Below are 13,289 nucleotides of genomic sequence, written 5' to 3'. Positions count from 1 at the left end.
TCATGGCGCAAGCCTTGAATGGACTGCAACTGAATCAACTGACATTCAAATAGCTGTGCTGCTTAAAAAGGTACCAGGATGATGATGATAAACTAAATGTAGTCATGAAGGAAACATTAAATTGATTAACGTGACCAATGTCAGTGACATTTTAAAACAAACTGGATGAATATGCAAGAGATAAACAGGTACAGTATCCAGAACAGAGCTTCCCTCGGCCGTGCGTAAAACATGAAATAGTCTATGACTAAACCATGCCGATTACTAGTTTGATGCTGTAAACTACCAGTACTACAGCATGACAGTCTGAAAAGAAGCTTGACTTTTTATACGGACTAACACCTGTAGTCGACGACAGTAATTTTTCGGTGGTTGCTGTTCCACCTGCATTTAACCGAGCACGCACACACGTACACAGGCGGATGTGAACATGGCCACATCCTTGCCATCACCTCAGAGGGGTTCCTTGAACTAGTTGCACATTTTCCGTGTTGTCCAAAACATCTCAGACCATCACATATTAACACTTTACACTACAAATTCATTTTGCTTCCAGTATAACTTCTGTTCACCAATTTAAACAGCTTATCCCAAGGCAGGGTCGTGGTGGTCTGGAGCCTATTAACAGGGAGCTAGGCTAGAAAGGGTACACCCTGGACAGGGTGCCAGCCCATGGCAGGGTAGCCACACACACCCCTAATAAAAACTCATTCACTCTCACACAGACAGGAATAACATGTCTTAGGGCCATGGGAGGAAACCGGAGCGCCCAAAGAAGTCCATACAGAAAGAGGGGAACATGCACACTCCACGCAAACAGCGCAATGGCTTATGTATTTCTTTTAAATGACTGCAAAACGTATTTTGCATTTTTTCATTTAGCTGATGCTTTTCCTCAAAAACATATTGTTAACCTACTTACATTTATTTTAAAATTTAAATATTGTTTATATATGGGAATGTGAACTAATTCAATAAAGCATTTTGTGCTGTAAATGGGATTCCATTTTCATAAGTTTTGTACAGGTGATTTGTGGGCTTCTCTGATGCTCTAATATAAATTGTGTGGAGTTTGCATGTTCTCCCCGTGTCTGCGTGGGTTTACTCCGGGTGCTCCGGTTTCCTCTCACAGTTCAAAGACATGCTGTTCAGGTTCCCCATAGCATGTGAGTGACAGAGCGAGTGTGTTATAGTGATGTATGGATGAGTGACCCAGTGTAAGTAGTGTATCTAGCAGTGTAAGTCTTCAGGTGCTCTGGTTTCCTCCCACAATCCAAAGACATGTTCAGGTTCCCCCACAGTGTGTGAGTGACAGAGAGTGTGTTTCATTGATATATGGGTGAGTGGCCCAGTGTAAGTAGTGTATCTAGCAGTGTAAATCACCTTGGTGAATAAGGTGTGTGGGCTGGTAACACTACATAGAGTTCACTGGAAGTCGCTTTTGAGAAAAGTGTCTGCTAAGTGAATAAATGTAAATGTAAAATTGTAACCCTCCCAGCCTAGTGCCCAGTGATTCCAGGATAAGCTCCGGACCACGGCGAGTCTGACAGGGACAAGCTACTGAAAGCGAGAGAGTGAGTATAGGTCATCACATTTTGTGTTTTATCGTGTGTGTGTGTATATATACACACGACATATGTGTATGTATGTGTCTAGTAATATATGTAACGATGATGTACAGAAAAAGACGTTTTAGTATTTCACGTGTATCAGAATGTAACTGTAGTGTAGCTCGAGTGCAGAATGAGCTAAGAAACAGCTCGAAGACTGACGTCGTGAACCATTTTTGATTGGATTTCTAATTCTGGCTCTTCGGGTCCAACACTGCACGTGACGTGAGGTTGAGACTTCCTACCTCAAAATTGTAGTTGTTATATTTGCAAAATAAGCAGGCTTAAACTACACCAACAAGCAACGCGTTTCTAAAATGAACAAATCCGAACAATGCGAGCTGCCGAAAAAACGGAAACACACACAATTTTTAGAACACTCCGGGAAAATCCGAACGCGTGACACGGAGCGCGGAAAGTGTCTGTGTCACCCGGCGCGCGCGCACTCCTCCCCCTCCTACTCCCCCCGCCTCCTTCGGTGGGCACGCGGATATTCAAAGGGTCTGTCACCTGCAGCGCGCGCGCATGGAGCGCGCAGTCGCTACACCTGCTTCATATGAGAGTATTGCTGTACAGCCACGAGGCATGACCCGCGCATATCTTTTCGCGGTGAGTCTACGCGTCCTTCTCGCGCACGAGACTTGCACAAATGACTTTATTAACGCCTTACTTATCTTATTAGTAGCTTAGCCACGTGTACATCCGGCTGCTTATATTATCGTTGTGAAAAAATGATGAAACGTTTGAAATTTAATTATTAACGTAAATGTTTTCGACATTTCGATATTGTAAGGTGACATTTTTCAATGAGAAAAATTGTGCTTGTGTGGCAATATCGCCGTTTTGCTGCCACGGAGTGTGACACTCACTCACTCACACATTTTTTCGTCAGTAAAACTGCATTGTTATTTTATTTGTTAGAGTTTCTCCGGGGAAGTTGGGTAAAAAAAGGGCCCAGATGAGGAAAATGATGTCGAGTAGTTATTGTTCTCGGGACGGGGCGCAGTACGAGCAGACAGAGGAAGCCGAACTGGGCTCAGAACCAACACACAACTGTGACTTCGCTGGTTGCCCATGGTGGCGGTCCAGACACTGCTGAATTATTCACGTCTTTTACACACACCCCGGGATTTTACTTGCGAGATTCAGTGGATGACCCGCTGAGGCTCTTTAAATACTGACGGACAAAGGACTGGTTAAAAAAAAAAAAAAAAAAGCCTTTAAGTCGACACGTGTGTGTAAACAATATCTTCTCACTTAAATGTACCAAAAAAATTATTCAAAATAGGATAACTAGCCTCAACGTACAAGTCTAGACTTGCAGGTATTAATAACGGATGATTTCAGCAATAAATCCTAACGCTGCAACGCATAGAAAGTGTGGAAATTGCTCTTTTTTCTGCTTCTCTACCACTAACAAAGGGATAATTTCTCAGGTGTAATTTTCCACATTTCATTCATTTTTTTTTTTCTGTATTCGAATATTTGGAAGTTGTTAAATCGACCCGCTTAACGTGCAGTGCTTTGTTGTGAGCGTCTCGCTGTGCGTTCTCTGTGTTTGCCAGACAGATGGAGACAGGAGGCGGCGTTTGTCTCAGTGCAGTGAGTCCAGTGAAGAGCGATGAAGATGATGGCCCTGCCTCCTCTCCGGACACATGGTCTGCTGGTCCGCTACAGAAATCATCGCCTTAAGACAGAACGCGAGCTGAGCTGCTCTTAACACATCAGATCCTTGAAAAAGTGAGTAATGGATGCGAAAATAAACCCCATTTTATCTGCCTTCCCGTGACCCTAATGAGGGCCGACAAGTCGAGAAAGACTTCCGATGAAGAAAGAGGTCATGTCACTTTCATATCCATTAATATATGGCTCTCCCTCAAGAAGACAATGCCCTTTGAGGAGTTTAAATGGGCCCACGCTGTATCGATCCCCTCTCTCTGCACTCACAATATTATTTTTTCCTATACGTAGGAAATACAGAGTGCCACACACACACACACACACACATTTTTTGCACCGCTCGTCCCATACGGGGTCGCAGGGAACCGGAGCCTACCCGGCAACACAGGGCGTAAGGCTGGAGGGGGAGGGGACACACCCAGGACGGGACACCAGTCCGTTGCAAGGCACCCCACATGGGACTTGAACCCCAGACCCAATGGAGAGTAGGACCCAATCCAACTCACTGCGCCACCACGCCCCCCTTACAGAGTGCCACGTTGAATCATTTTTACCACAGCAGAATGTTTAAAAAGTTCAGAAGGCACGCACAGGTCACGGTTTACGGATGGGCTGTGCTGTGTGAGCTGCTTCTCTCGTGGGTATGGATTCAGTTTATAGCAGTAGATTCTTAGAATGTGATTTTGCACTGTATAAATATGGTGTTCTAATATTAGAGGAAAAACACTTAAGATTACAAAGGACGTGTGATGTGGGGAACCCCTTTTTACCATTTAAATGTGAACCCACCTTTGCTGATTTGAGTCTGTGTTGTTTTCATAGTGAGCAGTTTACCCCTGTGATTTTACAAAGCTAAAATGGTAAATGTTTCTTCCAGAAGGTCTATGTAACCTCTGCAAAGGGTGGGTTTTCATGACACAAACAGAAAAGCCTGACATTTAATGAGTAACAAGGGTCACGTGCATTCGAAATTTTAACTCAAGCATTAAGTTTTAGCAGAATTTCCAGGAGTGTGAGATACTGTTACCCCTAGAGAGGTATCTGTACGTGCAGACAAGCGTGGTCCTCTGTTCACTGAATATTATATTGTGGTTACTTGTTTTTTCTTATCAAATTTCAACTGACATTTTTACATAGGGGCGCTGTCTTCTTAAACACCTACTGTCCCATGGTCTTGTAAAAACACCACCCCTTACAAAAAAAAACAGCTTATGAGACTTCATTTCACTGAATAATGTAATATTAAACATAGCAATATATATGTTAAAAACAGGAAAGTGGGGGTGTGGCTGCTTTCTGTCTTTTTTCCCTCTGCTTCCCCACATGAAGGAACAGTTCGGAGTTAGAGCTACAGTAATGGTGACCGTCATTTACATACAAGGAAAATGCAAAAGTAGACTGCAGTGTTATTGCCTGATCTTTAAATAGGTTTGGAACGGGCATGGAAGGATGCATTTTAGAGGAAAGGGGAAAAATGTGGAGTTGACTCAACTGCTACTCCAGTGGAATATGGCCCATCCAAATTTAGAGACAGAAGGGAAGTCTTAACCTCCACCAGTATCAGGTCACTCGCCGCTCGGAGTCCGGTTAGCGGAATGGACAGACAGGAGTCCATAGACACCGGCCATCACTGCCGGAGACATGTTACAAGTGAAACTGCACATTTTTGTTTAGCAACTTGGTCATGGTAAAGAATACCATGAAGCTGGAGATATAAAGGAAGAAATTTTTGCAGTGCGTTGTGTTTTGAAGTGAGTCTAGACACGATGTGTACAGCACCATGGTTTGGCTTGCATTGATGGGATTGTTGAGGGTGACAGTACTGGGGCTCATTGTGGAAAAAGAGCAGCAACATGAGCAAAGCTGGAATGAATAGTCTGATCTGTGTTGCTTAAAAATAACTCCTGCAAACTGATACTTCCCCTCCTCTGGTAATTGTGGGCCGTATGTCTCATTGCTCTTTCTGTCTGCCTGGCAATGGCAACTGTGTTTGTAGGCACCACATACATGAAGACCATGACCTCATTTGATGGAAGCCAAAACCAGACAGCTAGCCACAACTGCACACTTCCATATGAGGTGGATCGGGTACCACTGGTGGTTCTGTACAGCATGGTGGTGATCATCGGGCTTCCAGCCAATGTGGCCACTGTCTACATGACCTTCCTCCAGGTGAGGCGCAAGAACGTGCTGGGCATTTACCTGCTGAGCCTGTCACTGTGTGACCTCATGTACCTTTGCACCCTGCCATTGTGGATGATCTATGTGAGTCAAGCCCATGAGTGGAATCTGGGCTCACTGGCCTGCAAGATCACAGGATACATCTTCTTTAACAACATGTACATCAGCATCTTCCTGCTGTGCTGTGTCTCCATCGACCGCTATGTGGCAGTGGTCTACGCTGTGGAGTCGCGTGGCATACGGCAACAGAAATTAGCTGGTGTCATCTCCGTGGGTGTTTACCTTCTGGTGGCACTTTCCCATGTGCCTGTGTTCACCATGCGGGAGGGTGACACTGACAAGGGACCGCGTCGCTGCTTTGAGCCAGGCCAAAGTAGTGCTACAGTTGCGGGGTTTAACTATGCCCGCTTTGTCATTGGCTTTCTCATTCCACTCAGTGTCCTGGTGGTCACCAACCGTGCCATTCTTATCAACATCCAGGCCAGTCCAGGCCTGCGCAGCTCTCAGAAGGTCAAGGTCAAGTACTTGGCCATAGCAGTTATTATTTTTTTTCTGGTATGCTTTGCGCCTTACCATATCATCTTGCTGTTGCGGGCAGTTGCATTCCACTTTCCTGACCTCCATAAGAACTGTGACTTTTTAAAGAGCATCTACACACCCTACACCATCTTCCTTGGGCTGTCCACCATCAACAGCGCCACGAACCCCATCCTTTACGTTCTGGCCAGTGACAACATTCGCAAGGAGATCAAACAGAGCCTAGCCAGCCTTAGCGGTCGTACTGCTCTGCAACCCCGTCTCACGGACAGCAGCCAGCACAAGATGCAGTCGTCAGACGCCGCCACCCACAAGGACATCCACAGTTGCTGAACCTGGCTTTGTGAGGCCTGAAGGCTTATATAGTGCAAACCACTGTGGTGCAGCACTGTGGGACTAACTGGGCCAGCACTCCTGTTCTTCCTCAGTTTCAGCTCCGAAACACTTGAAATTTCTCACCTCAGTGTGTTCAGGCCGAGATACATTCCCATTGTCGCTTGCCAAGGTGCGATTAAAATGTGTAAACTTAGCTGCTGTGAAGGAATGACTTGTTTTTAAAAATTAAATGAAGTTTTCAGTCTTTCAAATAGAAAAAATGGAGCCAAAGTCATGAACTTGATTGCACCAAAAAACTTTGCTCATGAGAGAGCAACCAGGAACATTCTGGCTTAATGCCTTTCTCAATCCTCTCTTTCAGTTGAAGACATGATGGGAAGCTTTGAACAAAGGAACTTTTATCATCAATAGCTTGTACAGTGAAAATGTATATCATTTAATTTAATGTGTGTAACAAAACCTACAGAGGCCAGTTAGATTGTTAGATCATTAGATTTCCAGTGGTGGTTGTTGTGTTAAGATGTGCTTTGAGCTACTCGGGTAGCTGGTAGCGTAGTATTTTATCCGAAAGGTGTTGGTTTGAATCTCACCTACTGCTGTAGTACTCTTGAGCAAGGTATGTACCCTAAATTGCTCCAGTAAAAATTACTCATCTCTAAAAGTGGGTAAATGATTGTAAGCTGCTGTGGAGAAGAGCGTCATGTACTTTATTTTTTTTTAACTTCCGTCTCAAGTCTAAAATTAATATTTTCAAATAATGATAGCTCGCTCTGTCTATCCACCTAGTTAACAAACAAACCACAGAAAGTTGTAGTTTTTGCAGTAGTATCATTCCCTTTGTCATATCTAAAAATGTCTCTTCCGGGGCTGTTTCCAGAACTCAGAATAATATATTCAGCATAATGTCAGTTGTGTGATGTACTTTACAAATGTCACTGTAGTTTCCGTTAAAGCATTGAGTGCCATCTGAACTTTGCTTAGTGTACCCTTGCACTGAACTCTTCAAAAACTTCCCTGTTCTGTATCAACTTCACTGCTATGTTTACTGAATGTATTGCAGTGGTATTTTCCAAGGAACCTTTAGTACAGAAACACATTTTGTAAAGCTAGGTGTTACATGTGTAGGTTCTGTCAGATGTAAACCATTTTGCAATTGTTGAAGAAACACATCTGTTTTCATCACAGCTGTTATTTCTGCTTAAAGAAATTTTCATTGGATAATGGAGATGTGTCCAAATTCTTGTTTATCTTCTGTGGTAAATGTGCTTAAATGAAATGACCATGTCACCATTTTGGTCCAGGCTTTTCAGTTGTTTACATTTCCATTTATTCAATTAGCACACTTTTCTCCAAAGCAGCATATATCTCGGAGAAAAATACAATGAGTGCATTACATCATTGTTTCGGCATAAAGCTGCCGAGGAATTGCAAGTGGTTACCTATTCCTGGCATCACCTGTGTCCCACACTCTCCCTGGACCTCAAAAAATGTTAAGTGTCAGTCTCATCTTAGGGTCAAAGTTCAGAAAAATGTCTTTATTCTATTTAGAATAACTGTACTTTGGCAATTTGCTTGTGAAAATGCTCTGAATTTAATACATTTAGCATGGATTATTAAAATAAGGGACTAGGAGGACTAATAATGGAGTAAAGCCAAACACTGCAGAAGTGTGACATGTTTAGCAAGAAATGAATAACAACTAGTGGAGGGTGAGGGACTTTTGAAATGATCTTATTTCTGAAGACACAATGCTTGCCACACAAGATGTGCAAGCTCAGAAGCTTTTGTGGTTGGCTGCTGATCTGAATACTTAAAGTGCTGATTTCCACGCCTCTGTGGGGAAATTTTTAGTCAGCAGAATACACCCAACAGCTTTAAAGCGGACACGTTCCATATAAGGGACGCGTAACTCTTGCGGTTCTGAGATTTCGAGTGTCCATCTGTAATGAACTATTACTAAAAGTTGGTCGCACATCTCTTGGAGAACTTCATCTTTTAACAACAAATCCACAATAGTTTATCTGTAACAGGGGGCTTTGAAATCTTCTGGCTTAGATGATGAGACCCAAGTCCAAAACATTTGCTGACACATTTCTGAACACATTTGAGGCTCTTTCATGTTCTAAAATTGCTAAACTTGTGGCTGTAAATGTCTTCTCACAAATTTGCGTGTTGTCTTTGTGTATGATTTAAATAATTTGCTGTACCTTCCCACGATGACTATTGATGATTATGTTCCAAGTGACAAATGTGTGAAACAGCAAATGACTAGAAGCTAATTCAGATTCTCCATAAATAGGAAATTAAGAGCATACGAGTGCAAATAACTCGTGGGAGACAAGTAAAGCAAGCTCTTTGACATAAAAGATTTCCATACTTTTTCTGTGATCTGATTTTAATTTGACTTGCAGCTCCCAATGCTTTCAGAAGGGTTAACTTGGTGTGTTCACCTTGCAAATAAAATATTAGAAAAAGATATCCAATTTGTAAGCTGATTACATGGAAATTGACTGAAGGAAAAATTCCATTTAATACTGAAATCTGCTACACCCACTCATCACATAATGGGGTTAATTTGTTCCATAAAATCAACCCATTGGATGCATTCCTGTTATGAGAGAGCTGAATTGCTAATAATTATAATTATTGTTATATGTCATCTAAAATTAATTTTATTACCAAAATAAATAGATCATTTCTAAAGAATAAATCAATTATATCTTGCCTTTTAATGTAATATTTCCATTTATTCATCCATTATCAATAACTACTTGTCCAGCAGTTATATAGGAGGTCCAAGGCCTATCCAGGAAATATAAGGTGTGAGACAGGGTACACGCTGGGCATTTCGATAAACTGGCTCATGAATATTTATCACATAATGTCCACAAAATCACAACCCATGTCTTTCACTGCAAAATGCATAGACACATGTCATGAGATGATGTTTATTTCATTCCAGGGCTGGGGTTTATTTATGAAGCTGTAAGGGCGTCGTTATAAGAGCTGTTTATGTTTGTGGCAAGTACCTGGTTCTACAGAACAGGACAAGGCAAAGACTCCAGAGGAGGTGCAGTGGAACGTGTTTATTGGTTCTTTAGTGTTTGTAAAAAATGTCTTTGGCTTCAGGTGTCGCTGGTCTGTGTGCACAAGTATGGACTGTCAGTGCTGAATTACCTGGGTTCAGCTGTTCTCTCCCTCTGTCCTGCAGCACTGGCAGCTCCTGTCACAATATGATTTAAATAACTGAATTAATAATTTCATGTTTATATAGGGACTCAGCTCAAGTTTGAATCCCTGCTCCTTCTGTAGTACCCGTGAGCAAAGTTCTTATCCTGAATTGGTTCAGTGAAAACAATCCTACTGTATAAATGGGTAAATGTACATTTATTCATTTAAGCTGACGCTTTTCTCCAATGCAAGTTACAATGTTAAGACATCTGCACTTATTTACCCAGCTGGATAATTTCACTGGAGAAATTTTAGGTTAAATACCTTATTCAAGGCTACTATAAATAGAGGTGGGACTTAAACCTGTAACCTTTGGGTTCAACAGCAGTAGCACTAAACACTACGCTTACCAGCTGTCCCTTTAAAGAAAGTGCATCAGCTAAACAAATTAATAGTATTAAATGTGCTATTTCAATTGTGATAGCTTTATATTAATCAGTGGTTATGATTAGTTGAGACTGTTAATGTGATAGGTTATAGAAAGTATTTATCCCATGTTGCCTTGCACTCAGCATTATTATGTTTCTAAGCATAATTAAATTATCACGTTCTGTTACATTCTCAGTTGTTCCCGTGAATGTTTATTCTATGTTTACTTTATTCTTCTGCTGAATAACTGCCGTAAACCAATCATCAAGGCTAGCTGTCATCAGGAATCTGTTGACAGTAAACTATTTAGTTGTGATATTTGTTACGTCTTTGTCAAGATTGCATAAAGGACAAGTATGGAAGCAGAACGATCACATAAGGGACAAAAATACTGTTGTACTGAATAATGAGCCTGCTGTGAGAAAAAAAGGGTTCGTATTTTCACCAACTGCTCTCGCATTTTCATTTTACAGGACCTCATTATATTAGGGCTGAGTGTATTTCCACATTCCAGACATACAGATGTACTGGAATTTTACATTGCTGCAACTCTGCGACAGAACAAGTGAACAAATGAGCAAGTGAGTATATAAACTGCAGTGTGCATATTGAAAAATCGTAAAGCTCATATAAAATTTGACTGATGTCAACACAGACAGTGTCAGTTTCGACATGCTTACACGGAATGGGCAGAGGGTAGTATAGTGGGTAGCGTTATTGCCTTACAATCTATAGGTGTCTGGTTTGAATCCCACTTCTATGGCAGTCCCTTTGAGTATGGTGCGTGTGCTGAATTGTCTCTGCTCTCTTTATGGGTAAATATTTGTAGGCTGCTTGCTTTATGACCATAACATTCAAAGGCATCAGATAAATGAAGAATGATAACAATAATTATTGAATGAATAATTATGAAAGCTCAGAAGTTTCACAAGTGGAAAAAGGAGCAAGGCATATCCCAGATTACAAACCCACAGTGCAACATTGATTGTAACACTGTAGTGGTTGTGATTACAAAACCGCTGTTTTACCTTTTGCAAATCATCTTTTCCTTCCTGAGATATTGTGTTACTGTATCTAAGAGGATTCTGCCATACATGCCAACATTCCAACAAGTATTGCTCACCTGGAACAATAAAAACTAACTGTGGTGCAGATTTCCTGGGAGCTTAGAGCTCAGAGAAGGTGTGTCTTGTGTTCACCCTTCCTGGAGGTGAGTGAGTGTGTTTGTGTGCTTTGCTGGAGAGTTGTAGAAACTGGGTAGTTGGCGAAACTGAATTTGAAGAAAAAGCTAAAATAAAAAAAGCTGCCAAAACAGAAATATTGGCGCGGACATTTCTGATGGTTGATTTTGTTTTGTCGAGTCGAAAATTTACCACAACGATTCTCAGTAGACAAGATAAGAGCTCAACAGTTTCATTTGATGCGGAACTCCAGCAAACCAAGAGCATGACACAGGAAGTGAGATGCTTGAGAAAAGTACTGCGGAGGATATCCTGAACTGACAGCAACTCATTTTACCTTTTTAAGGCGAAATACAATTACCTACTCACAGACTGAGAGTAAACAAGGTAATGGAAGGAACTACTGTTTAGTCTCCCTCTCCACACACTGCCACCCAGGGTGCACAAAACTCCCATCTGTATCCTGTTATATATCATTACATTTTTATCTGCATCAGTCACAACTGTACATTTAGCCAGAGGTTATTTTGCAGCGTTGGTTTTTTTACCTAATTTGACCAAAATGTTACAGATAAATCCATTGATCCATTGAACGATTGAGCTATCCTTCCATCCATCTGGTTCACTGCAGAGTTATGGTTCCAATTTATTTAATTACTGCTGATATGCTGTTGAGCAAGGTAAATAAACTTGAAAAGCTTTGGTCTATATTCATTTAAAGTCATATAAATGACTAAGTCAATGATGCTGTATGTCTCGTGTTTCTGGCATTTAAATAATTGTAGCAACGCATTTCAGAGACTTTACTAAGCTGTTCTGCAAATAGAATAGCCTGGGATGAAAAAATCACTCATTTAACAGATTAAAATAATAGTGTGGAAAAATCAGTTATCAAAAACTGCTAAGGTGATGCTGAAAAGCAAGACCAAAAACAAAGCTGGTGTGCTGATATAGCATCAGTAATAAACCATAGCAAAGGATTAACAAAAAGTAACTTCTGGTGAAAACCCAGTAAGATTCTAGGTGAAGCAACAGCAAGTTGAAGTACACAGTAATCAGTGGTGGAACACTATTTGGCAATATGTTGTCTCTCACTCACACACAGTCTGAAACTGCTCATCCCAAGCGGGGGTTGCGGCAAACTGGAGCCTAACCCAGCAACACAGGGCACAAGGCTGGAGGGGGAGGGGACACACCCAGGATGGGACGCCAGTCCATCACAGGGCACCCCAAGTGGGACTCAAACCCCAGACCCACCAGAGAGCAGGACCTGGTCAAACCCGCTTCGCCACCACACCCCCTTATGCTGTAGCCTAGGATGGAAAACAAGCATAGTCAGCTAGTAAGCTTTGCCCTGTGCCTTCAAAATGGGTCGTGAATAATGAATTGCTTCTATAACTATGCAGGTTTTTTAATTGGTTGCTGATAAATCATTGAGTGCTGGCATCTGCTATCATTTGTGTGTGCGCATGCAGTGCATACGGGCGCTTGGGCCAAGTTCCGAGGCCCACCTGTCTGGGGCACTGGGACACCCGTCTGGTCACCCTAATGGCCACCGCGGGGGGTTCTGTGCTTGTCTGCTCCCTGACAGGTGACTGGGGCTTCTCTCAGCCGGTGGCCATTTGCGCATTTTTCACATGACTGCCCTCGGCCCCCCTGGCGCTCGTCTCCAGGCAGACCGAGAAAGACCGTCATACTAGTCATTCATGCTGACAGACGGTGACTGAAGTGTCTGTGGCACTGTCACCAAAATCACTAACCAGAGGCCCCATCTGGCTAAAAGATGGTGAGGAGTAGGTACTCTACAAACAGCTTTCTGTTAAAGAAAACAGGAAGTTTCAAGTAAGCTAGAAACACACACCCTCATTCTTAAGGTTTGAGTCTTCAACCCACCCACACACACTGTCTGAGACCACTTGTCCCAAGCAGGATTACAACAAGCCGGAGTCTAACCCGGCAACACAGGGCATAAGGCTGGAGGGGGAGGGGACACACCCAGGACAGGATGCCAGTCCATCACAAGGCACCCCAAGCAGGACTCAAACCCCAGACCCACCAGAGAGCAGGACCCAGTCAGACCTACTGCACCACCACACCCCCATTAGTCTTCAACCCACAATGTCAATCTACTTTCCATAACTTTCCCATTTATACAGCTGGGCAA

The 13,289-nt window shown here is 42.4% G+C and overlaps 1 protein-coding gene across 3 annotated transcripts; it reads left to right on the top strand.

Annotated features, from left to right (window-relative positions):
* The first annotated feature begins 1,503 nt into the window (after window positions 1-1,503).
* On the top strand, window positions 1,504-6,811 carry gpr132b (G protein-coupled receptor 132b). 3 transcript variants are annotated; one of them, XM_018727773.2, is made up of 3 exons: window positions 1,504-1,574; window positions 3,176-3,350; window positions 5,287-6,811. In XM_018727773.2, the coding sequence occupies exon 3, from the start codon at window positions 5,298-5,300 to the stop codon at window positions 6,339-6,341; it is 1,044 nt and encodes a 347-aa protein (XP_018583289.2). In that variant the 5' UTR covers window positions 1,504-1,574; window positions 3,176-3,350; window positions 5,287-5,297; the 3' UTR covers window positions 6,342-6,811. The 3 variants fall into 3 exon arrangements, with proteins under 3 accessions (XP_018583289.2, XP_018583287.2, XP_018583288.2); XM_018727771.2 differs by lacking the exon at window positions 1,504-1,574 and adding an exon at window positions 2,124-2,219 and having other exon boundaries at window positions 3,180-3,350; XM_018727772.2 differs by lacking the exon at window positions 1,504-1,574 and adding an exon at window positions 2,124-2,219.
* The last annotated feature ends 6,478 nt before the right edge of the window (window positions 6,812-13,289 follow it).

Source organism: Scleropages formosus, chromosome 15 (assembly GCF_900964775.1).
Source record: "Scleropages formosus chromosome 15, fSclFor1.1, whole genome shotgun sequence".
Classification (NCBI taxonomy): Eukaryota; Metazoa; Chordata; class Actinopteri; order Osteoglossiformes; family Osteoglossidae; genus Scleropages; species Scleropages formosus.
This window is presented reverse-complemented; position numbering and strand designations above follow the sequence as displayed.